This window comes from Meles meles, chromosome 7 (genome assembly GCF_922984935.1).
Source record: "Meles meles chromosome 7, mMelMel3.1 paternal haplotype, whole genome shotgun sequence".
Taxonomy (NCBI): domain Eukaryota; kingdom Metazoa; phylum Chordata; class Mammalia; order Carnivora; family Mustelidae; genus Meles; species Meles meles.
Genome location: NC_060072.1, coordinates 68,702,703 through 68,728,911, shown reverse-complemented (window position 1 = coordinate 68,728,911; position 26,209 = coordinate 68,702,703). Strand labels below are relative to the sequence as shown.

General features: G+C 38.6%; 1 protein-coding gene across 2 annotated transcripts in view; it reads right to left on the bottom strand.

The window, feature by feature from the left end:
• Window positions 1–26,209, bottom strand: part of ITPR2 (inositol 1,4,5-trisphosphate receptor type 2) — a 501,875-nt gene that overhangs the window by 151,244 nt on the left and 324,422 nt on the right. For both annotated transcript variants that reach the window (XM_046011092.1, XM_046011093.1), the window contains exons 38-43: window positions 18,981–19,089; window positions 18,267–18,454; window positions 11,301–11,484; window positions 10,127–10,383; window positions 6,513–6,713; window positions 2,831–2,941 (exon numbers count right to left, since the gene is read on the bottom strand). In XM_046011092.1, the coding sequence (XP_045867048.1) occupies window positions 2,831–2,941; window positions 6,513–6,713; window positions 10,127–10,383; window positions 11,301–11,484; window positions 18,267–18,454; window positions 18,981–19,089 (1,050 nt within the window). The remainder of the gene's footprint in view (window positions 1–2,830; window positions 2,942–6,512; window positions 6,714–10,126; window positions 10,384–11,300; window positions 11,485–18,266; window positions 18,455–18,980; window positions 19,090–26,209) is intronic.

The following is a 26,209-nucleotide window of genomic DNA, read 5'->3' as shown; positions in this document are numbered from 1 at the left end:
TTTAAAGATGAACTATACAAAATAAACCTTAATTTAGCATTTTTTAAATATGACTTATTCTTTGATGTTACAGAGATTTTATAACTAAAAGCATTCTACCCATGGAAGCCCCCTAAAATCTGGCAATATATATTATTCTGTTTTATAAGTATTGTTCTCATATTGGCCATTATGTACAGAGCTTCATAGATTGTTGGGAAAGGCACACATGCCTTGTTCTTTAGGTAGAAGACTATATTTTAAATATTTCAAGTCAAATCCCTTACCTGGTATGTTATATATACCTTGATTTAGCCAACGTCACATTTCAAAAACATATACATAAATAGTGGTTAGTAACAAATGAAATTTTAAATAGTCCTTTTTCAAAAAAGCATTTTCATTAAATAGCTAAAAATATCTACATACTCTCAAGTAATACCCCATCATTTAGTTTTTTACATATGTTTGGATTTGTAAATAATTTTTTTAATACTTTGTTTTAAATGGATGAATCACAGGGCGCCTGGGTGGCTCACTCAGTCGGCTAAGTGTCTGACTCTTGGGTTCGGCTCAGGTCATAATCTTAAGGTTGTGGGATCAAGCCCTGAGCCCCACTCTGCACTCAATAGCGAGTCTGCTTGTGATTCTTTTCTTCTCCCTCAGCCCCTCCCCCTTTCAAATCAATCAATCAATCACTCAGTATTTTTCTCCCTTAAGTTATACCAATTAAAAATGAGATTTAAGGTACAGTCTTTAGGCCAATAAAGGATTTAAAGAGCCAAAGGCCAAGGCTTCTATGTGTTGTTTCTTTATGAATTGTGATTAAAGATGAATTTAAGGGGAAATAAACATTTTTCTAGTAACTCAGCTGAAGCTGTCTGTCGCATAGGCTGAGGCTGGCTTCACTAATAAAAACATGACGCTGATGGGGAAAGGGACACAAATTCAGTCGACATAAGGATCACCTTCGTTCTATTCTATGAACAGAAAGACCCAAGGCTTATACATATTGCCAATGAAAACAGTGAAAAAATAAAAACTCACCTTGTCTATGAAAAGAAACATTTGCTTATTAGGAGCCCCCAGCACAATCTTCACATAAGAGGGACATATGTGCATTCCATTACCTATCTAAATCTACATTTAGAAACAAGATTATAAAAATATCATTTCTATTCTCTCTGGCCATAAATTTACAGATGCAAAATTTAATTAAACTGTATTTTCTAGGGGCGCCTGGGTGGCTCAGTGGGGTAAGCCTCTGCCTTCAGCTCAGGTCATGGTCCCAGGGTCCTGGGATCGAGTCCCTCATCGGGCTCTCTGCTCAGCGAGGAGCCTGCTTCCCCCTCTCTCTCTGCCTGCCTCTCTGCCTACTTGCGATCTCTTTCTGTCAAATAAATAAATAAAATCTTTAAAAAAACAAAACAAAAACTGTATTTGCTAGGGTTGCCTGGGTGGTTCAGTCGGTTAAGTGCCCAATTCATGCTTTTGGCTCAGTTCATGACCTCAGGGTACTGAGATTGAGCCCCCACACAGGCTCCATGCTCAGTGCAGAGTTTACTTAAGATTCTCTCTGTGTCCCTCTGCACCCCCACCCCCACTCATGCATGTGCACTTTCTCCCTCAAAAAAAATTTTTTTTTTTTGCTCTGATACTGGATGGACCTATCTTTACAGAAAAATTATATTTAACCATTTTTTTTTTTACCTCTTAACACTAAACACAGTAATGTGGTCTTTAATAATTCATCTGTATTGAATATCATGCATTTGAGTTTGGGATTTATTTATATATAGCTTCCTGTGTATATTCATTTATCTATTTCCATTTAAAGAAAAAGTTGAAATTTTTAAAAATGTCATTTCCTTCCTGAGCTCTGATAAATGGAACTACTGGGAAGTATGTGCATAGCTAAATTTAAAGCAGCTTCTCAAAGGGAGTGTAAACACTGCTTATAGTATTTGACCAAAAAACATAATTCTGATGTAAAAGAAAACAACTTTTCAAGAGCAGAGAGCCATGAAACTAAAATGTAGTCCTTCTTTTACATGGTCTAATTCATTGTGACTTGCTAGATAGGATTCTGTAGTCTAGATGAATTAAAAATGTATGGCATGGGGCGCCTGGGTGGCTCAGTGTTTTAAGCCTCTGCCTTCGGCTCAGGTCATGATCTCAGGGTCCTGGGATCGAGCCCCGCATGGGGCTCTCTGCTCAGTGGGGAGCCTGTTTCTCCCTCTCTCTCTGCCTGCTTCTCTGCCTACTTGTGATCTCTCTCTCTGTCAAATAAATAAATAAAATATTTTTTAAAATGTATGGCATAATGAATGTTTAACACCTTTTTTCTTCTATAAAATAAAAAGTATAAAATAAAAACAAAGAGAAGTAGTGAAACAAAGTGGCTACTTAAAAGAACTTTCAGGGGCGCCTGGGTGGCTCAGCAGGTTAAAGCCTCTGCCTTCAGCTCAGGTCATGATCCCAGGGTCCTGGGATCGAGCCCCGCATCGGGCTCTCTGCTTGGCTGGGAGCCTGCTTCCTCCTCTCTCTCTTTTTGCCTGCCTCTCTGCCTACTTGTAATCTCTATCTGTCAAATAAATAAATCTTTAAAAAAAAAAAAAGAACTTTCAGTAAAGTACCCTCCAACTGAAATTACCTCAAAGCTTATTGGATGTTTATTGGGGATTTAGTGCACATTGTACTTTCACTCTCCCTTTCTGTCAATTCATTAGCTGAACAGATGATAATACCTGGGTTTTTACAAGAGCTACTGGAGGATTTAGAGTCAATTCTGAAAGGAAGTTTTATATAGAAAATGTCACTCCCCTCCCCCCAAATAGTGGATTTACTCTACCTTTAGTTGGAGCACCAGATCCATTCGATATTTACCCAGAGGGTTTATGTCATTTAGAATCAAAGCAATGATGATATCAATCCCATTTGATTCATGAGTAGCAATACATGTCTGGAAAACAAAATGTTTACCGAACGTTTTACTTACAACATAAAAGCATAAGACATCATCTGACATAAAAGAACAGTCACCTTAGTTTTTTGACTTTTAAAACAGAACTAAGATTTAACTTTGAGATTAAGTCAAGGGTTTAAATTTGACTTATTCTTTTGTACCAAACCTTTAATTGATTAGTATTGATTCAATGGCTTTGAATGCGGAACACTGAAAGAGACAATGTGTATAAATAGAGATCTTTTAAAATGAACCATTTTTTATAGAATTTCAAAGAACTTCAAAACTGAAGTTAAATACTCTTTCAGACAACAAATTCTAATATACTCTCCAATAAAAGAGTTAGTGTCTTAAATTCTGAATTTTAAGATCTGATCTCTCCCGGCTAAGAGAATCTTCCCCTTTAGGAAAGGAGTGTCCACGTGGTATGTTTGAGGTATGTCAATGTCATTGGCACTGATATGGCTCATCAGTTTAGCTGCTACTTAATACTGAGTGAGTTGCACGTGACGCCACTGCATCTCTGGGGGCAGCAGACAAGGAAGACAGGAGCCTTCCGTTGTTGTGGGGACATCTCTCTGGTATGGTGGTGGAGGACAAGTTCTGCAGAGTCCTTCAACCTGAGTGATTTATATAGAAGGACCTGACTTGGGGAAAGTTTATGAAACATCCTGAGAGATAAGCAGTATTTTGAAGGCTAGGGTCTATTGTGCTAGGATCCTGAACTTAATTCAATGGACAGAACTTGAAAATCAGAAACCTGTGGGTTGGAATTTGTGCAAACACACATTCTGATGCAGCGGCCAGTATCAAGGGGTCCAAAAAATGGAAACCCAGGTGAGTTAAATGAGAAAGAGTAAACTCAATGTAATTCTGAAATAACCGTTATCTTTCAGAATGGGCTTTATTTTTCCCTTTGCACAAAGACTTTTTTACTCCCCTGACACAAAGGAAAGGTGTCTTCCATCCATCTTCCACATTTCCTGAGGTTCTTCTGATTATTAAGATACTTGCTAGACTTAGAGGGAATCAATTTGCAGATCATTTCTGGAATTTTCTGGTAACCGTCTTTTCTCCCACACATTTTCAGAAGTTGGGGTTCAAATTAACTATATTTTTTGAGTATGAGGCATTCATGTTTTTTATCATTATTACTGTTTTGTTATTTTATTATTAGGTTTTTACTTTTAGAGGTTACCTTAGTAAATTAATTTCAAAACTCAATTTCATCTTTTTATAAGACCAAAGTGGGGAACATGTGCTTAATAATATAGATATACATGTTTTTCCAACAACAAAACCAAGTTTTCAAATTTGTATATTTTCCCCTCAACTTTTAAATCAACAGTTAAGTTTCTTTGTATCATTACCCTAGGAGACTGAAACATAATCCAGGAAAACCCAGGGCAAAATCTGTTACCTCCTTTACTGGGTAACATGCACATTATGGAAGGGGGAAAGTATCCTCACAACAAATTCTTTTTTTTTTTTTTTTTTTTTTTTTTTTTAAAGATTTTATTCATTTATTTGGCAGAGAGAGATCACAAGTAGGCAGAGAGAGAGAGAGAGAGAGAAGCAGGCTCCCTGCTGAGCAGAGAGCCCGATGTGGGGCTCGATCACAGGACCCTGAGATCATGACCTGAGCCGAAGGCAGCGGCTTAACCCACTGAGCCACCCAGGCGCCCCAACAAATTCTTTATATCAGTAAATGTTAAGTTTTTATTCTACATACCTAGGCATGCATATGTGTGTACATGTTTATACATGTGCGTGCATATTTCATGATTTGCAATAGAAAAGCAGCCTGTTTCCCCACCTCCCAACATTTCTTTTCTATGTTATGCACTGATGTTCAGTCTCAATGGCTTCTTTAAGATTTATATCCAGAGATGTTTACCACTTGAAAACTCTTCTTTCATTTATTCTTCTCCTATCTCCTACCCCCCCATGTTGCTTCTCCATGTCCTCACATCAGGGAGATCATATGATAGTTGTCTTTCTCCGACTGACTTATTTCACTAAGCATGATACGCTCTAGTTCCATCCACGTCGTCGCAAATGGCAAGATTTCATTTCTTTTGATGGCTGCATAGTATTCCATTGTGTATATATACCACATCTTCTTTATCCATTCATCTGTTGATGGACATCTAGGTTCTTTCCATAGTCTGGCTATTGTAGACATTGCTGCTATAAACATTCGGGTACACGTGCCCCTTCGGATCACTATGTTTGTATCTTTAGGGTAAATACCCAGTAGTGCAATTGCTGGGTCATAGGGTAGTTCTATTTTCAACATTTTGAGGAACCTCCATGCTGTTTTCCAGAGTGGTTGCACCAGCTTGCATTCCCACCAACAGTGGAGGAGGGTTCCCCTTTCTCCACATCCTCTCCAGCATCTGTCATTTCCTGACTTGTTCATAATTGGGAGGGAGACAAACCATAAATGACTCTTAATCTCACAAAACAAACTGGGGGTTGCTGCGGGGAGGTGGGATTGGGGGAGGGGGAGCGGGCTATGGACATTGGGGAGGGGAAGCGAACCATAAGAGACTATGGACTCTGAAAAACAACCTGAGGGTTTTGAAGGGTCAGGGGTGGGAGGTTGGGGCAACCTGAGGGTTTTGAAGGGTCAGGGGTGGGAGGTTGGGGGAACAGGTGGTGGGTAATGGAGAGGGCACGTTTTGCATGGAGCACTGGGTGTTGTGCAAAAAGAATGAATACTGTTACGCTGAAAAAATAAATAAAATGAGAAAAAAAAAAAAAAAAGAAAACTCTTCTTTCCAGGCTGAACCCATGCTTGCAATGATAGCCCCATAACACCTAAGTGTTTGTGAACAATTAATAAACTCTCGGGCGACTCCCCTCTCTTGACTAGCTCAAGTGTCCTATCTTCTATGCCCTCAAGTGTCCTGTCTTCTATGTCCTTGATGTCTAAGAAAATGGAATCAGGCAAACCTTCTGGAAGAGAGGTGAAATTTTACCCTTGAAAACGTAATGCAGTCAAAAGAGCACTCTATTTAGACCCAATCAAAAGTCCTGAGTTTTAAGAAGGGCTCTACAATATACTGATTTTCTCACTTCGAGGACGTGGAGCATCACTTGATCTCTGGGTCAGAACCTATTCATCCACAAAATGGGAGCAATAAGACCTATTCTGTAATGTTCATAGGTTTCCTGCGAGTCTAAAGGAGACTAATATATACAACACACCGCAATGGAGAGGTAGAGGCCAAAGGGAGTGTGTTCCACAAATCCTGAGAAAGAGTCACAAAGGATGAAAACTGAGCAACGATGAAGAAACACATTTCACTCTTTTTGGTAGGTCTGATTTTTATCTGGAACATTTTCATGGGAATTTTCTTTTACGATGAAATTAAATAAAAATAGGGCATAGTATTTACTAGTCTAGAATTCAGTCTTTGTATGTTTCATGAGAAGAGTAAAAATATCTGGCAAAGCAAGAAAGATCTTTTACATGTAGACAAAGCTTGGCTCCTTCACCAGTTTGATCCTTTTGCTAATTAGTCATGAATACTTCTGCGTGAAGAACTGCTTTCACGGTTACCTGATTTTCATGGCATGGGCCCTGGCAATATTCCGTCAAGCTCTCCAGAGTCTGGTTGACCAGCACTACATTCTTCTCATTGATGTAGAGACCCAACAGGCCCAGGCCCCCCGTGGTACTTCCACAGATGCAGTCCAAAAACTGAAGGGTCTCACAGACGAGGTTATAATTTGTTTTGTTGTTTTGATTCCTCAAGAAGTTCTGAAAGCAAAAGAAAATATACCTGAGGAATTAAAAGAAATCACTGTGCTAATTGCTTTCAGCTCTCTCACTATGTGTGTTTTTCTGACTCAAAAATATCCCCAAGGCAATGTGGAATGGAATTGCTCTTTATAAGAAAATGTTCACATTTATTAAATTTCCCTTAGGTTTAAGAAAAAAGTTTCCAGTTTTTTCCTCAAGAATCTAAATTTATCAGTATAGTTCATAACAATGTCATTACCTCAAAACTATATGGAGAAGGCACAAAATAAATAATAGGAAAAAGAGAAGGAGACAAGAAGCTAGAAAGAAGTTCATCAGGGAGAGAAGCAATTTTCAAGTAAATGATCCCTCATAACCAGTACTGCTTCAAACAATAAATGATACAACCATTGCGGAGGGCGACTTAGAAGCCCCTATTAAAATATTCAGTTAACATACAGTTCTGCTTCCTAAGTTATTTTATACATATATATATATTATATATATATATAATATATAACATCTCTCTATATATATGATGCACACACATGCTCACACATGACTACAAAAAGGTTACTGCACACTTCTTATAATAGCAAAAACTGGAAACCATATCTACCTATCATAATGTGACCTATTTAACAAATAACAGTACATCCAAACATTAGAATATTGCAAAGCTATAAAAATGAGGTAATTCAGTATGTACTGATATAAACAAAATCTAGTAATAAGGTGTATTACTAAATGGAAAGTAACATTACATAATCTGAGGAACATTACATAATCTGAGTTTTTAAAAAGAATTAACATTTACAGATTAATATGCTTCTATGTGCATAAAAGTCCCTGGAAGGAAGTATAATCTGTTAAGAGTAATTTCTTTGGGGGGCACCTGGGTGGCTCAGTGGGTTAAAGCCTCTGCCTTCAGCTCAGGTCATGATCCCAGGGTCCTGGGATCGAGCCCTGCATCGGGCTCTCTGCTCAGCAGGGAGCTTGCTTCCCTTCCTCTCTCTGCCTGCTTCTCTGCCTACTTGTGGTCTCTGTCTGTCAAATAAAGAAGAAAAAAAAACCTTAAAAAAAAAAAGTAATTTCTTTGGATGAGTAAATCTAGTGAAAGGTAAGCAGAGAGGGGAAACATCTTTTTTTTATCTATTACTTATTTTTATTAACTTAATTTATTATTTCATTTACTTATTTGAATTTATTTCCACCACTTACTTTTTTTTTAGGTTTTTTGATGTGATTTTTTTTCCAATTTTTTTTTTAAGATTTTATTTGTTTATTTGACAGAGAGAGAGAGAGGGCAAGCGCACAAGCAGGGGGAGTAGGAGAGGGAGAAGCCAGGACTCAATCCCAGGGTGCTGGGATCATGACCTGAGCCAAAGGCAGATTCTTTTTTTCTTTTTTTTTTTTTTTTAAAGATTTTATTTATTTGAATCTGCCCCCAAAGGCAGATTCAAAACTGACTGAGCCACCCAGGTGCCCTCCAATTTTTTATTATGGCAAAATACACATAAAATGTACATTCTCAAACATCTTTAAGTGTACCACTCAGTGGTGTTACATAAATTCATAATGTTGAACTACCATCACCATCACCCAATTCTAGAACTCTTCATCTTGTAAAACTAAAACTCTATACCAATTAACAACTCCTCATTCTTCCCTCCCTCTCCCCCTGGCAACCACTACTCTACTTTCTGTCTTTCTCTCATTTTGACTACTCTAAGTATGTCATATAAATAGAATCACACAGTATTTGTCTTTTTGTGACTAACTCATTTCACTTGAGACATAATGTCTATGGGTCATCCATGTTGTAGCACATGGCATAATTTCCTTCCTTTGTGAGGCTGAATAATATTCCATTGTATGCATATACCACATTTTGTAGATCCATCTGTCAATGGACACTGGGTTCCTTCTACATAATAGCTATTGTGAATAATTCTACCACCTAGTCTATTAAAACAAAAGTATTTTAAAGATTTCATTTTATTTATTTGAGAGGGAGAGAAGGAGAGCGAACAAGTTGGGGGGGGTAGCAGAGGGAGACGGGGAGAGAGAGGGGGAAGGAATCTCAAGCAGACTCCCCGCTGAGTGTGGAGCCTGATGTGGGGTTCCATCTTACAACCCTGAGATCACCACCCCAGCTGAAACCAAGAGTTGGCTGCTTAACTCAGTCACCCGAGAGCCCATTTTATAGGAGCACTTCCCAAATAGTTTGATCCCACACTCGTATTAGAAAAATATTTTATCAGATAGTATCCACGTATCTCCTACATGGACAGACCACATGGACCAGGATGAGCAGGTAGGTGCATCTCCAGTGTCCTCCTTCTAGAAGTAATACTTCTGGCCTTTGCCTGCCACAGCTCTGTAGCAGCCCTCATTGTGGTGGGGTAGCCCACAAAACTCATAGTTTCTACCATTCATGAATTCCTGAGCTTCTCATGTCCTTAGAGGGTATTTAGTTCCATTTGTATTAACCTACCATCTCTTACCAACTCAGAACACCTGCACTCTAGGCTCTTGCTAGAGAACACAGCTACAAACTCTGCTCTCCTTCATCCTGGACATGTGCTCTTAGAGACGATTTCACCTCCCATGTCGTCGTTACGCCATGGTGACATAAGCAGCGTGCAAATAATACAAAAAACAAAAGCCTGAAATTCCTGGGTGCCCCTCAGTCCAGCTGTTTGACAAAGAAAAATGTACCAAAGAAGATGTTGTAAGACCCGGACTATATTCATCTACAAAGGTATCGACCTTTACTGTCCTAAAACATCTGCTTCTATATTAACTGTTTCTAATAGAGATGTAGAAATAGAGTCTGTATCTCACTCAAGATATATGAATTGAGCTGGAAATGATGAAAGCGCCTGTAGCTATAAAACCATAAAAGGCAGGGGAGCCTGGGTGGCTCAGTTGATCAAACATCCGACTCTTGGTTTCAGCTCAGGTCATGATCTCAGGGTCTTGAGATCAAGCCCCGCATCAGACTCTGCACTTAGCAAGAGTCCTTGAGATTCCCTCTTTCTCCCTCTGCCCCTCCCCCTCTTCTCTAAAACATAAATAAATAAATAAATAAACCTTAAAAAAAAAAAAAAACTGTGAAAGGTGTAGATGAGGCAAATGTGACCTTCCTCAACAAATACCAGAACACTAGGATTCAATGACCCTAACTGAGGCTAAAAAGATGGGAGTTGAGGCTGCAATGGACAATAATACACAAGCCTAATTTTTTTTCATGCATAAAGGAGTTTTCCCCGCATTTTCCTTCACTTAGACACAAATGTTTCTTCCCAAGTCAGAAGAGCACCATCGGTTTTATCATCTCTCCTAAATGACATGTTAGTTTTATTTGAATGTAGTTACCTATAGTCACAGGCTGTCTTCTCAGCTTTTACACAAACTAGAACAAATACCTGCAGTTCCCGGTTGTGATTCTCACACAGCAGCTGAAGAAACCGTAGTATGGGCTGCATGATGGCGATCGCAGGGCTCATCGTGACTTCCTCGGCAGACTTTTCCTCAGAGTTTCCCACTTCCGATCCTGCACACATAATGTCTATTTCTGGATCCATTTCCCTTCGGTAGGCACAGTATGCTTTGGATGTCGCTGAAGAAGCTTCTGTTAATTGTCCTTTCATTCCCTCTTTCAAAAGTAATGATGGATCTCTTACTGAAATTAAACAGTACTCTTATTTATTTCTGAAGGAACTTCCTTTTGCTAATTAAAAAACAAGACAACCAGTTCCCAAATTCCCTAACAATTGAATTAAAAATCATTTGACACAAGGTGCAACAATTTCCCCCCAAATAATCTGAAGTAGCAACTAAAATATGAAATTTACATAGGACTTTAAAAAAAGGATGTTAATGTTTTGCCAATTTCAGAAGGGCTTGTGTCTTTCTGATAAGTATAAAATACCAGAATTCTTGAATACAAGAAGGTGGGGAAAATATGGCAAACTTCAAAACCTTAATGTTTATATGATTTATATTTATTTCGTCAATGACTTTTTTATTCCAAATATCAAGAATCTTTCATTAAAGTATGGTGCCGTAATTTCTATTCTTCTTTTTTTAAAGATTTTATTTATTTGTTTGACAGAGAGAGAGATCACAAGAAGGTAGAGAGGTAGGCAGAGAGAGAGGGGGAAGCAGGTTCCCCGCTGAGCAGAGAGCCCGATGCGGGGATCGATCCCAGGACCTTGAGACCATGACCCAAGCCAAAGGCAGAGGCTTAACCCACTGAGCCACCCAGACACCCTTGTAATTTCTATTCCTAAAGTTTGGACTTCACAAATGCTCCAAAGTTTTGGGCAACTGGCTCTTTACTGTGCACTCCACAATAAAGCCAACATTTTCATGTCACTAGTTACTTTGCTCTGATAATCCCTTGTTTGAGTTTGGTCCTGCACAGCTGTTTCAAGGTCAACCCCGTGGCCATGATAATTTAAGAATGGAGCTCCACACACAGAACCACAGTTGGGACAGGGAGACCAAGGTAAGTGAGATGACAGAGATCAGCGAGACTTACAAGTTGTGTGCCCTTCTGTGCTCTCTATTCCCCCAAGTACTCAAATATTTCTTTACCTCTCATTCGTGGACCAGATGTCATCAATTCATTGTCATCATCCCTTTTTTTGTTACCTAAGTCTATGGTATTAACTGTCACTGTTGATCTTATCTCTTTCTGAGCAGCCTTCATTCGGTCATAGAGAACTTTGAAGAATTTTTCTGACTTTTTTTGTTCGTGCAACTGCTGGTAGAAGGAATACTATAAGAAAACATATTTTAAGATATTAATCCCAAGGGGAGAAGAAGAGTGCTTACATGCTTGAAATAAACATAAACATCACGGATGAAAGCACACATTTAATGTGCTGCCCATTATTATTTCATAAATTAGCAGCTTTTACCAGTCTCCTGTACTATTTAGCATACACTAATAATAGCTTGTATTTGCTTAGCACTTTCCACTAAAATCCAATATATTTTTGTGTTATTTCATTCAGCCTTGCTGAATATTTTATTTGAAAAATTTACAAGGGCATTATAAGAAGCTGATCCAAAGAGTTCTCTGATTTTTTTTACATTACTATAAACTCATGTCTCAATTCAACACTTATTTATTGAATGCCTACTATGTGCCAGACCTGGCTACTACTAGGGATAGAACAAAAAGGAAAAGCTACCACAATCCCTGCCCTCTGAGTCTGTCACCTAGAGTGGAAAACAGCCACAAATCCAATGAGCTTCCTGTTTTGGTAAATGTGAGTTTACTCAGAGTTACAAAGAGTTATTTTTCTCTTTATCTAAATTACAGTACATTTAATTTAGAATGTGTTACCATGGCAGCCTCACTCACAGGAACCCACTGATAGATACGCGCACTAAGTTTTTTCGGTACTTCATTAGCTACATTGCTTTGCATGGGGTCTAGGACAAGCCTGCCATAAAATGTATAAAATGGATTCTGCTCGAATAATGATATAGAAAGGATTCCACACCAAAATGATGATAAAGTATATCACAGTGAGGCAGAAATACTGAACCTTGAAAATACCTGCCTAATCACTGTCTGCTTAGTGACTTATGGACATGTCCAGAAGAGGTAGGAGATGGGAAAGGTGATACACTCCAGAGAAGATGGAATTTGTACTGGGTGGGGAAATTGTATGTTACTAATATGAAAATCATGGGATAGGCACAATAGATACAATAGAAATAAAGTTTAAAAATTAATAAAGATAATAATTCTAATAACTGTACTGATTAAAAGACAGTTATATAACCTTGATGAGAGACAGTGTGAAGAAAACATGTGAAAAACAATGACTCCCAAATCCAGTACAATGAACCATAATCCAATAAATGTAAACCGACAATTTTGGTGAGTGTGCTTCCTGTACATAGGCTTTGCTAAAAGAATATCAGGAACCATGACCCATAGGTCCTGGGACTTGCAGATAAGATTCTAATGACATCAGGTCTTGAAATGGATGCCTGTCCTGCAATTTTCAATATGGGTAATGTATGAGTACAGAGCAATTTATGAAGCCTTAGGAGTCGGATTCATACCTACAAGGGGAAGCTCTAAGCAGGAGGCTAACAACCCCTCAAGAAAGCAGGGCAAAAAGCCACAGTAACCATAGCAACAACAGTGAAACAGTGAAGCTGGTTCTGTTAATTCAAAGGATAAATGCAGCACTTACAGACCTCTCCAGGCCCACAAATTAAGCTGATGCTTATACCCTAATATTTCCAATATAGTCGGGTTAGAAGGTGAGAAAGGAGATTCCAATATATTAATGAGGAAGTTACAGGAACTTTGTGGCTCTATTAAAACAAAGTTTTATAATTTATTTAGTTCCTTGAAATACATTTTCTCATGGGTACTTTCAGTACAACTGTGGGGTAAATAGTAAGCATTCTTATTTCCATTTTACAGATCAATATGATAAAGTTTACTAAAGGTAAATGACTTGCCCAACATTACATAAGTAGTAAGTGGTAAAGCTAGGATTTAAATCTAGATTCTCTGAGTCTAAATCATTAAATTTATGAAAGTAACCTCTTAAGCTCAAAATAACCAGTTACTTACACAGATCCCATTTTTTTAAAACCAGGGTGTTACAAAGCTGAATAGTATGACTTTAATAAAGATAAAAAGCATGTTTTATATAAATGTGCATATAATCTCAACAGGCAGCATACAGATTTCTCTTGTGAAAGACACGGTTTTTGATTAGGAAACTGCTTTCACAAGCTTCAGAGTATAAGGGGAAACTCTGAGGTTTTTTCAGGAACCAACGGTGATGGGTCAACAATCTGTGTGACAGAGGAAGGACTTTCCCCCAAGAAGGATGGGGGACCAGAAGAGGGAAGACAGAGAAGGAAAAATGAAGGGAGGAACCTGGAAAGATGGTGTAAGCCTAGGGCACCCATGCAGGGTGAATCAGCCAGCGAAATCTCCCAGGTGTCAGGAAGTAAAATGTTATTTCAGAAAGGAGATGTTTAGAGTGCCTCAGAGGATGGACCCTGGAGCCAGACTTCATGGGTTCGAGTTCTGAGTCTATCTGTAACTAGCCACATGAGCTCAGTAAGGAGCTCCGACTGTCTCAGATTCTTCTCTGGTAAGGTGAGTTAACACATGTTACCTCATCAGTTGTTGTGAGAATTAACCAAGTCAGTGCATGGAAAGCACAAAGCACAGTGCCTGGTATTTAGCAGGCATTACTTTCAATAGTGTCATGAAAAACATAAATTGGCTTATGTAGCTTGGAGGGTATAAATTAAAGAAGGGAATCAGATTCCTACAGAAGTAGGGCTGTCAAACATTAGTACCTAAGGGCCCTGTGAGAATGTAACACCCACCCCACCACCTTCCCATCCCTGCCCCGCCCCTGGGGATAGGCAGGAGTCTTGAGCAGGACTGGGTTTTAGAATGCTCAAAGGCAAGTGATAGGATTCAAGCTGACCTCGGTTAGACCTTCCAGAGACATAGTTGCTATGTGAGTTATATAAAGTGATGTAGAAAACTGACAAACCTAAATAGGGGTGGCTAGTAAATGACATTGTTAGAACCCATCTTTAAACAAGGCTTTCACATACAAAAATAATTTAATGCTATTTCATCAACAAATATTTGCTGAATGGTGATAAAGCACAAAGCTAGAAGAACTAGGACATGATCTACTTTGAAAAAGATGAAATTTAGCTGGAGAGGCAAAATGTCATTCAAATAACAAAACAAAGTAGCATAGGCAGAGTGCCAAATGGATATTAAGGAAACAAATGTTATGGGAGCTCAGATAAAGGAGTGATTGTCAAGGCTCGAGCCAGATGGGGACGACTTTGTGAAGGGGGTAGAATCTAATTCAAACCATTCCCTCATACAGCCATCACTCCTAAACATTTATTGGGCCAAACATGGTGTCAGACACATGGGACACAAAGATGAACAGCATGTGGTTTCAATTAAGGATTCATAATTTGCTAGACCAAGCCTGACACATACATGAAAAGGACAAACAAGTGGCAGAAATGCCACTGAAGACATCTGCAGGATATAGTAGGGGCATGCGGCAACTAGTGGACAATTCTGCCGAGTGGGACATGGGATCGGAAAAGGCTTCCAAGAGAAGTTCATGAGTTGGGTCCTCCTAGAGGAGAAAGCAACATGAGAAATAGCATCATACATATGAGGAACTAGGAAGAGCTCAGTGTAGCTGGTGCATGGGAGAGAGGACGGAGGAGGGAGGAGGTGGAATAAGGAAGGAAAATGTGAAGAGTGAAGAGATGAAATCATGAAAGATCTTATGGACTGTGTTACAGAGTTTTTGCCTTTATAGGGCAAGTGACTGACTTTAAGCAAGAGAATAATATGTTTTTTTGGAAAGATATCTTTGGAGGCAGAGTGGAGAATGATTTGGAGAAGCGCAAAACCAGGATCAGGGATACCTCCCAGAAGACCTAGTGGCCCAAAAAAGATAAGAAGGCTGGGTAATGAAGGTTGGCTACACAGAGGTTGAAAGCAGACTACGGATATAAGAGTTGTGAACAGGGCAGAATCACCACAGAATGGCCTTCAATGAGATGCTCAGGAAGGGAGTGAGGGTGAGTTAGCTGAGGTCAAGGTGGGCTTTAGGTTCCAGCCAGACATCTGGCTAGATGGACTGCCAGTCACTGAGGGAGGCAAAGTAAAAGCAGGAGTGGGTGAATGGAGAACAATGGTGGATTCAGCCTGGGACACACTGAGTTGAAGGTACTAATGGGACATCCCATGAAATTCAGTTCTGGAAGGTAGCTGGATATAGAGTCTAGAAGTACGTCGAGTGAGTGGAGAATCATCAGCGTTGAATGGAAGTTAAAGATGCAGAAATGAATGAGGTCAGGCTGAAGGAACAAGCAAAATAAACAGAGATCCCAAAGAAATATGAGAGATGTCAGGTTTCAAGAGTTAAATAGATCAAGAGTCGCTTTCACAGAAGGCTAAGAAGAAATGGCAGGAGGTAAAATGAGAAGAGAATGGTGTCCCAAGAGCTAAGTTGAAAATCAGAGAGCAAGAAATACCAAGAGAGACTCTGAACTCCGGGAAATAAAAAGGGTTTCACAGGGGAGGGGGTGAGGGATGGTGTAGCCAGGTGATGGGTATTAAGGAGGGCAAGTGTTATGATGAGCACTGGGTGTTACACACAACTGATGAATTGTTGAACACTACATCAAAAATTAATGGTGTACTATATTTTGGCTAACTGAATATAATAATAATTTTTAAAATGGGGAAAAAAAAGAAAAGATTTCAAAGACCAAAAAAAAAAAAAAGTCACCTGTGATAACTGCCACAGAAATACCATGTGAAAAAAATACTGAAAGGTATTTGGGCTCCAAAGGGAGGCAGGAACCCTGTCAGGAGTTTGAAAGTGGAACAGGCAGTATCTGGCAGAATCTGGTTTATTCCACAGTGATATGAGGACATTAAAAAACGTAAACACGTAGGTAGGGTCCAAGATGATCTCATCTGATGACCCTCCGTGGTCCAGTAACAGGAATCTAGAAGGCACTTTAATTACATCTCTCTATCAAGAGATCAAAAACAAAAAAATCCTTCAATACTATCTAAATAATCTATCTCTCATATTATGTAGTTGCCTAGACAATTTCTTTAGAAAGTCCCCACTGGATATCTGGTTGTAGACAAGAGCTGTTCCAAGAAAACCCACACAAGTCCCTCCACCACTCACTTCCCCAACTACCCTCAGGGCAATCTGTGTTGTAGCTTCAATACCACGAGAATTTTCACGATGTTTTGCAACTCTGCAGTATTGATGAAGTTCTAGAACCTAGGTGAGGTTCGGTGGGCTGAGGTCTGGAGCCGATGACCAAGAAAGAATTCTTGAAACATCTTTGGTGCAAAATGGTGGTTTATTAAAGCACGGGGACAGGACCCGTGGGCTGAAAGAGCTGCTGCCCCGGGTTGTGAGGGATGGCAGGTTATGTACCCTGCGGTTGGGGGAAGATGAGGGGAAGGGAGGTTTCAAAGGAGTTTACATATGCTAAAGATGGCCTACAAGGTGCAGGGAGTATCCCGGAGGTGGAGGTCTTTGGGTATACCCAGAGGTCTTCCTGTGGCTTGATCAATGTTGTCTTTTGGCAAGCCATTAACATCAAGATAGTTGGGAGATTCCTGGTGGAATGTCACATTTCTGCTATCAAATAGGTTCAGAAGAGATTTAACTATATTTACATTTCCTTCTACCTCAGCCTCCTTCAGTTTAGTGTATGGAGGGGAGGGCAACCTTAGGGCTTGAGGAACGGAGTTATTTGCCTCTGGAAATTATCAATAGCACAAGGTAACTTCTTTGTTTGTAGATCTCTAGGACATTTATAAACCAAGGGGAACTATTTGTTTCTGGTTTATGGCGATCAGGGGTGCCTGAGGAATGCTAACACATATTACTGAGGGGAGCGGATGGAGAGGGGTGCAAGGGGCCAGCTTTTGCTTTGTCCTCAGCCAGCCTCCTGCTCCCTCATCATTATCAGTGAGTGTCTGGGACCTGTTTTCTGGTCACTGTGACATCTGCTGTACCTGACACCTTTCCTCGTAAAGGCCCTGCTCCTGATTCCTATTGTCCATTGCCTTTACTGGATTAATAAAGGAAGTCTCTTAGTTTTCAAATAGATATGGCTGCTATTTGCCCTGAACAGGAAAAGTGGATTCTGAAATTTCCGGCGAGTTGCAAGCTGAGTTTCCTTCTCCAACCAAGACAAACGCAGAAAGGGCAAGTGAGCAAGCAGCAGGACTAGGAGCAAGGTGGGTGTTCTCTGGGAATTCTCCCCAGCTCAGCTCTCAGGCCCCCAACTCTCAGGGTGTTCTGCCTTTGGGAGTGGCAGAGCCCAGGAGCAGTTGGTAGGCGTTTACATGTGCCTTCTGGAAATGGTGATGATGACTGCTTGAGGAATAGATGAATGGCCGCTTTCAACTGCAAATGAAATGTTCCTTCTCTCTCCAGATCACTGAAAATTCACTCACTCAGAGGCATCAGGTTAATAAGCACTGAGAGAGTTGGGACATCAAGTAAAGCTGTGGTTCTCAACTTCTGAAAAAAGTAAATGGGAGGGGCTGTGCTGGGAGGGGTGTTCAATAGTACTGAAACTCATTATAAAGCCAAAGATGGTGTGAGGCATTTATGTATTTATTTATTTTTACATTTAATTCTTAGATTAGTCAAAATGTTGTTTTTATCAGCTGAAAGTAGACCTAAAATTTCCCTAAACAAATCAGAATTTCTGGTATCATGTCAAAAAGGTTCTAAGGAATGTTCTGCTTCACTGAATAATTTGTGAAGGTCTGTAGTTTCTACAGCAAATCAAATACATTTATAAGGAAAATGTGACACAAGGTTGTTGGTTTTGTTTTTTGTTTTTTGTTTGTTTTTTTTTTTCAGATAGTCATGAGAAGCCAAAAGCAAAAAAATATCACATTCCTTGGTTCCTAGGACAAGCAAATAAGACATACAAATAACCAACATAATGCTCATCATGATAAAAAGGTACCTGAGTCTGTGTATTTCCTCCTTCGAGCAAGGCAATGCCAAGTAAAATGCCTTCTGAAAAAATCCTGTCATTTTTGGTGTTCACTATAACATCAATGACAAGTTCAGATGCACCTTCTTTATCCAGCAGACACTGAATATCTGACATTGATGTCCCCATCTTATCTGAATCTTGTCCAGAAAAGCTCCCTGTGATTAGGAAAATGAAGGAAAAAAAAATCTTAATTTTCAGACATTATTCACACATAAGGTTTTCAAATTCTTAGACCTTAAGAATATTATTTATCCTTGGAATTTTTCCCCTTCAACATTAAATATAATAGAATCTAGGGGTTTTTTAAAAAATGTCAAAAGTTTGCAAAAACATAGCTTTCTATTCAATGTATGACACCTGTAATTAACTCCATGTGTTTTTTCTTAATAATAAATACTTCAGAAAAAGAAAACTAGCTTTATTTTTGTCCTTAATTTACATACTTACGTAAGTAAAACTTGGGTAAAACTTACATAGTTTACTGTTTTCCAGAGTCAAAGAGCAAAATTAGATGTTCAAACCAATTGCAAAATTTGAATGCAAATTTTTGTACAATGGCTTTTAAGAATACTTTTGAGTGAATTTTTTGTTTTGTTCTATTTTCAGTAAAATGCTAGCATAACCCCAGTGTGAACACATATGACCAGAATCTCAGAATGATGAGAAAATGATTGGTCTTACCTGCCCCTTGTGCAGATTTGCAGTAGGTCCCAGAGAGGTGTCCATTCGGACCAACTCCATAGTCTCCTTTAAAGTAGCGATTCAGGAGTATTTTTCTTAATGTGTTACCCTAATACAAAGGATAAGAAAAGGTGTTTCTTACTGTTCTTTTTTTCTAATGGAAAGGGAAAGTATCAGTACATTAAAATGCCACTTAAAATGCATTTTACCAATGACGGCGAGACGTAGAAAAATTAATTTTATACAGCATGATATTTTCTGAGACAGAAATTTGCAAATGTTTCCCAAGAAAATAATAATCATTTTGCTTCTTCCAGAAATGTCAACAAAATGTACTGGGAAAATCACAATAGACTGTACTAGAAAAACTTATGTACTATAAATTCAAGATTGCCTCGGAAGCTGAGGATCTTAGTGTTGTTAAGGGTATTTGTGATACCCAGGGAAATAAAGATCAAAACTACAATGAAAGACCACCTCATACCAGTCAGGATGGCTAAAATTAACAAGTCAAGATTTGTTAATTATTAAGCAGTGTAAGAGGGTTTCCCTTTCTTTGCATCCTCGCCAACATTTGTTGTTTCTTGACTTGTTAAGAAATAGGAAAGTGGTGGGTATATGGCAGGTGCTCCAAAAATCACTCTTGATAGGACAGTGAATTGTATTTAAATTCCAAAAGCTTCATTCAGAAGACATGGGCAAAAGACAGCATATTCCTTTCTAAAACATGTAATTCAAATACTCCTAAGTCTTCAATCTTATCCTGGTTACAAGACATTTTTAAAATACTATATTTTGCAATATTGTTGCTTGACATACTAAGAAATACAGATAACTCCAAATCTTCCATTTTATTGGTTCTTATTATTTTAATAGATGAGAGTTAATAGATTTTAAGGTATTATTTAGAGACTGCTTTTAATAACAAAATTAACACAGCAACTACTGAGGTGTTACTCCCATCTTGCGGGTAAGCACCCCGGAGCCCAAGAGCTCAGGTAACTAGATGTGGCTCATTCAGTTAGCAGGTGGTAGAGCGAGACCCTAACTCAGGGCTCCACTGCGCCCTGCACTGCGCTCCACACCCCTGCCCAGGCACAACTGCTGCTGGTGTGGCGCCATGACACGTGGCCCTCACTGCTCTTTCTCTCTCTCATGCTGTGGTCATACTTCCTTTCAAGCCCTGAGATTTTATCCTCAGTTTTCTTGTTGTGCTGCTCTCCTCATCTTCCCTCTCCCCGTCAGCAATTTTATCTGATCCCTGTTTGCACACCCCCTTCTGTGGACTGGCTGCCAAATGTCTTTCCTCCAGCTCAAGCCAGCTCTCCTATGCTTCTCATCCTGTTTCCACTTAGATTGCCTTATCTTCATCTGGAGGTTCTACTGGCACCTCCAACTCAATTTTTTACAACGGAATGGTGTCCTCTATTTTTTTCCATTGTTCTCTTTGTCTTGAAGTCTAATTAACAGATTGTATTATATTAGTGTACAATATAGGTGATTCAAGGATTTTGTACACTACTCAGTGCTCATCAAGAGAAGTGTCCTCTTCATCCCCTTCAGCTGTTTCACCCACCTCCCCAGCCACCTTCCCTCTGGCAACAAGTTTGCTCTCTGTATTTAAGAGTCTGTTTCTTTGTTGGTCTCTGTTTTCCTTTGTTTGTTCATTTGTTTTGTTTCTTAAATTCCAAATATGAGTGAAATTATATGGTATTTGTCTTTCTCTGACTGACTTATTTCACTTAGCATTATACTCTCTAGGTCCATCCATGTTGTTCAAATGGCATGATCTCATTCTATTTTGTGACTTAGTAATATTTCATTGTATATATAAATACCACATCTTCTTTATCCATTCATCTATCCATGGACACTTGGGTTGCTTCCATATCTTGGCTATTGTAAATAATGCTGTAATAAACATAGGGATGCATGTAACTTTGTTTTCGTTGGGTAAATATCCACAAGTACAATTACTGGATCATATGATCCAGTAATTATCTTTTCAGGAACCTCCATACTGTTTTCCACAGGGACTATACCAATTTGCATTCTACCAATAGTGCACAAGAATTCCTTTTTCTCCACATACTTGCCAACACTTGTTGTTTCTTGTGCTTATGATTTTAGCCATTCTGACAAGCATAAAGTGATATCTCATTGTGGTTCGAATTTGCATTTCCCTGATGAGTAGGGCAATCTACAGATTTGATGCAATTCCTATCAAAATACCAATTTTTTTTTTCACAGAACTAAAACAAATAATCCTAAAATTTGCATAGAACCACAAAAGATCCCAAATAGCAAAAGCAATCTTGAGAAAGGAGAACAGAGCTGGAGGTATCATAATCTCAGATTTCAAGGTATACTACAAAGCTGTAGTAATCAAAACAGTATGGTACTGGCCCCAAAACAGACACATAGGTCAACAGAAAGAGACTCCAGAAATGAAACCACACTTACACAGTCAATTAATCTATGACAAAGGAGGCAAGAATATGCAATGGACAAAGGACAGTTTCTTCAACAAATGGTGTTGAGAAAACTGAACAGCTACGCAAAAGAATGAAATCAGACCACTCTCTTATACTATACACAAAAATAAACTCAAAACAGATTAAAGATCTAAATGTGAGACCTGAAACCACAACACTCCTAGAAAAAATCATGGGCAGTAATTCCTTTGACATTGGCCATAAAAACATTTTTCTAGATACATCTCCTCAGGCAAGAGAAAAAAAAGTGAAACCAACTATCGGAACTACTGCAGAAGAAAATGCTCTTGTACAGCAAAGGAAACCATCAACAAAATGAAAAGGCAAACCACTGATTGGGAGAGGATATTTGCAAATGATATATCCAACTAAGGGTTAATATCCAAACTTAAGAAAGAACTTAAACAACTCAACATCAAAACAAATGAACAAACCGATTAAAAAACGGGCAGAGGACCTAAACAGACATTTTTCCAAAGAAGACATACAGATGGCCAACAGACACATGAAAAAATGCTCAACATCACTGAGAGGGCTCATCTACTACTCCCTCATCTTGACAATGATTTGTGAAATCCTACTTATTTTATCTTTTCAACTGTAGCTTCAGATAGTGTCTTCACACAGATTTTTTTTTAAAGATTTTATTTATTTATTTATTTGAGAGAGTGACAGTGAAAGAGAGCATGAGAGAGGAGAAGGTCAGAGGGAGTAGCAGACTCCCCAAGGAGCTGGGAGCCCCATGCGGGACTTGCTAAAGGCAGTTGCTTAACCAACTGAGCCACCCAGGTGCCTTCTTCACACATATTTTAACCAAACAGAACAATGTGATGATTTCTCAACCACAGTTTTCTATCTTTCTGCTTTGCTCACATATCCTATTCTTTGCCTGAAAAGCTTTCCTTCTGTCTTAATTATGGACACGTCCTATCCCCCCATCTTCATTCTACAAATATTCGCGAGGTACTCACTGTGTCTTAGGCACTATTCTAAGTGAATAAGATATAACTTGCCCCTAAAAGTGTTAATAATAAGGTCACTTCCATAATAGACACATATATATGGCCCTAGGGAAGCACATAAGAGAAAACAGTCGACTTTGAAGAGGCTTTACATGCATATCTCCCCTACTAACCATATGATCATCAGAGCAAAGCTGTCCTATACACAACAAATATGCCCTAAATGTCACAGTGCCAAGTATTTTAAAAGACACTTCGAGTGTCTATTACTTAATTATTATGATAATTAAGTTTTTAGAACACAGACAGTTAGCATTACTCCCTATTTCCTGTATTCTTCTTTCAAGACATTTTCATATAGTGCTATAGTGAGTAAAAGTAATGACCAGTCTTGAAAGAAATAGAAAATGTAGAGAATACACAAGAAAAAAAAAAGTATCTCTCTTTTTCTTTTTTCTTTTAAGAGAAAGCTTTTTGAGTTTAATTATTTTCATCAGGGCAAAAAATGATCCTTCCAAAAGGGGAGGGAAAACAAAATAAAACATTTCTTTGAAGTCAAATGGGCTTTTGCTTTAGATCTTATTATAGCTCTAAGAGATGCTCTAAGAGAACTTTTAGTACCATAAACTACAGAGTTGAAGTTGTAAGTTGGGGGGAGAAATGCGAGAATATTTTCACTTAAGTAGTAAATTTCTATAACGGGTAGCTCAGTTTGTTCTACTAATCATGCTTCTCATCTCTACAGACTGATGTATTGCTTTTCATTTGAACCCTATAAGATACAATGGGCCCAGCTACAATAAATAAAGCTGAAAAACATGAAAAATCCAGGTCTGTTTTTCTTAAAATTGCACAAGTCCATGTCACCATCTAGAAGAGAACCTACTGTGAGCAGAACCCTGGGTCCTTGCCAACTAGCTCCCTTTCCATACTATATAAGGGAGCCTTTTAACCAGATTACTCTAAGGACCCAACCAAGAGATAAAAACAATAGTGTGTCTTTTTTAAAAAGGAGAAGGAGAAATAGAGAGCTGAATTTTATCCTTTGTTTTTAAAAATGCCCTTTATATTTCTGGAAGAATAAAGCTGTTCAAAACCAACCATAGAGTATAACAGTGTCACATCAAATTAAAATAAGCATCAAATTTGCTATTATTTCTAAATTTTCTTTGGACAGATAAAATAAAATCAAAGATGTTTATCAGATTTATAAACATCAAAATCAAATGAGCAATTTGATTTTTTAAAATTATTTTTCTTATCCAATTCCAGACTTGCCAGAAGCATATATTTTCTAACTCTGTAATATTCAGAATGCCATAGAAAGAAGGAAGGATTTCTTCTATCCCTGTTCTTAACTCTGGAGCCACCCTGTCTGGGTTCCAATCCCCTTTATACCATATAGTAACTGGGGGATCTCAAGCAAGTTACTCCACCACCCTGGGCCTCAGTTCCACAACCGTCAAATGAAGTAGTCATTACACCTATCCTTCTCGGGTTTCTGTGATCATTAAATAGGTAAAAATATGTAGAGCACTTAGAACAGTTCCTAGCACATAGTAAGTGCTACATAAGTTGTGCAGAGTTGATGCTATTGCTGCTAGTATTAATATTATCCAGGTGACACAACAGTGGACAGTTTACAAAGTGCTTTTGGACATACTTCTCACTTTTTAAATTTTTATTTATTTATTTGATAGACAGAGATCACAAGTAGGCAGAGAGGCAGGTAGAGAGAGAGGGGGAAGCAGGCTCCCCACTGAGCAGATAGCTCGATGTGGGGCTCGATTCCAGGACCCTGAAATCATGACCTGAGCTGAAGGCAGAGGCTTAACCCACTGAGCCACCCAGGTGCCTCTCACTTTATACCAAACATAAGTGAAATTTATTCCCACAAAAATGGAAGCATTTCTATATACATACACTAAGAAAATGGCAAAAATAATAAATGATAAACTACCTGAAAATCCTAATTTGTCCACTATTAATCAATCCTTGGAATTATATCCTTGTGAGTTAATATGTGTACACTTCACTATATAAAATGGACCTTACAACTCCAACTAAAGTGGATGAATTCTACTGTGCTTCGAACCCCATAGTTTCCAACAAAGGAGAACTTCGGCACTAAAAATGAACAAAGAATAGGTACAGATGCAACAAGATTCTACTGATTGTCTTAGTTATCTTCATTTAATACTGGAAAACTTCAGCTATTGCTCCATGGCAAGTTTAGCAGAAATTATTGCTTTTGTCAAATATTTGTGAGTTCTGACTTGAAGGATAGAGGCAAGTGCTGTGTTCCAATTTGTCTTGGGACATCCTCAGTGGCCAGCACTATCTGTAATGGGTTACAGTGGCTATAATTCAGATGCAAGTCATTTCCACTAATTCCTTTAACTCCATTAAATTAATGGTGGAATCACTGGCAGAAATTCTTGTGCCAGGCTTGTAAATAATCGTCTTGGAGCTAACATTGTCAAGGCAGAAATTTGGGGAAGAACTAAAAGCGCATTAAGCCAGTTTGAAAAGAATTCTACAACACTGAGAAGTTTGACTTCTATGTTCACTCTTTAATTCCAAAATGAATTCCGGACTGGGCTTCCCATGGAAGGTGTCCTTGCTGGATTAGGCCAACTAGCAAGAAATGTCCTTTCCAGTCTTTTCAATATCAGAGTCAATTCCAGGCCACAAGACACAGCTTTTAGCCAATGTCTTCATGTGAACACATCCCAGATGTGCTAAATGTAATGGAGCCAAGATAACTAACAACCACCTTCTGAAGTTACAACAAAACATCTCCATAAAAAGACATCTTCTGTGGCCAGGGCAGTCATGCTGACAGTTTGTGAATATCTGGGAGGACCTTTTTTTTTTCCCCTGGCCACTTCCTGTTGCACCAATTCCAATGTATTAAAAATCAAGCTTAGAAATTATTGCTTTCCATGGACAGAAAGAATAACAAAAATTTATTAGTTTTAGAAAGGACTAAAGATCTCTGATTTTTGAGAAAGCACAACCCTGTTTGCCTTAATAGGAATTAATAGCATTAAGAGTGAAAAGTTCAAAGATATGATATTTGAGGTACTGAATCCACATTTGTTCCCTTTCCCTTGGAAAAATGACACAATAAAGTAATATTTTTTTCCCACTGTGGAATATATAATGAAGACACCATCAGAATATGACTACCACAACCAGAATCCTAAAAAAAATACTAAGTCCTCAACTGGAAATTCAAAAGGTAATGAAAACTGCAACCTGGAGATGCTTAATTTAGGGTTTCCCCTCAAAAACTAACACTTAGATACTAATCAGGTTGGATAAGATCTGTATGGAGGTTATGGTGAGTACCTGTGGTCCCCACACAGTCTCATTTTAACATAAACTTGGTTTAGCCTAATTGGTGTTTCCCTAACGTTTTTGTTTAATGATAGCATGTCTGCTTAGATATTTTTTCCTCATTTGAATCCCCAGGGGTAAATTACATTTTTAATTTCAAATAAATTATTGCAACAGCTGTATCCTAAATGGGATTATACTAGGTCCATCATTATAATCGACAACATCTTCAAGGGACTCCTTTGGGAAAATGTGGCCTATGTCCTATAATCTAGCGGTCTAATGGTTCGAATTTCTTAGTCACTAACTCCAAGGAGTGAAAGCCAGTTCCTTCTCCTGATGCTTTTTCCCAGCTTTCATAAGATGAAAAACACAAACTTCAACAGGAGTAGTTATTATATACATTCACAAGATGCTCTTCATCAATATA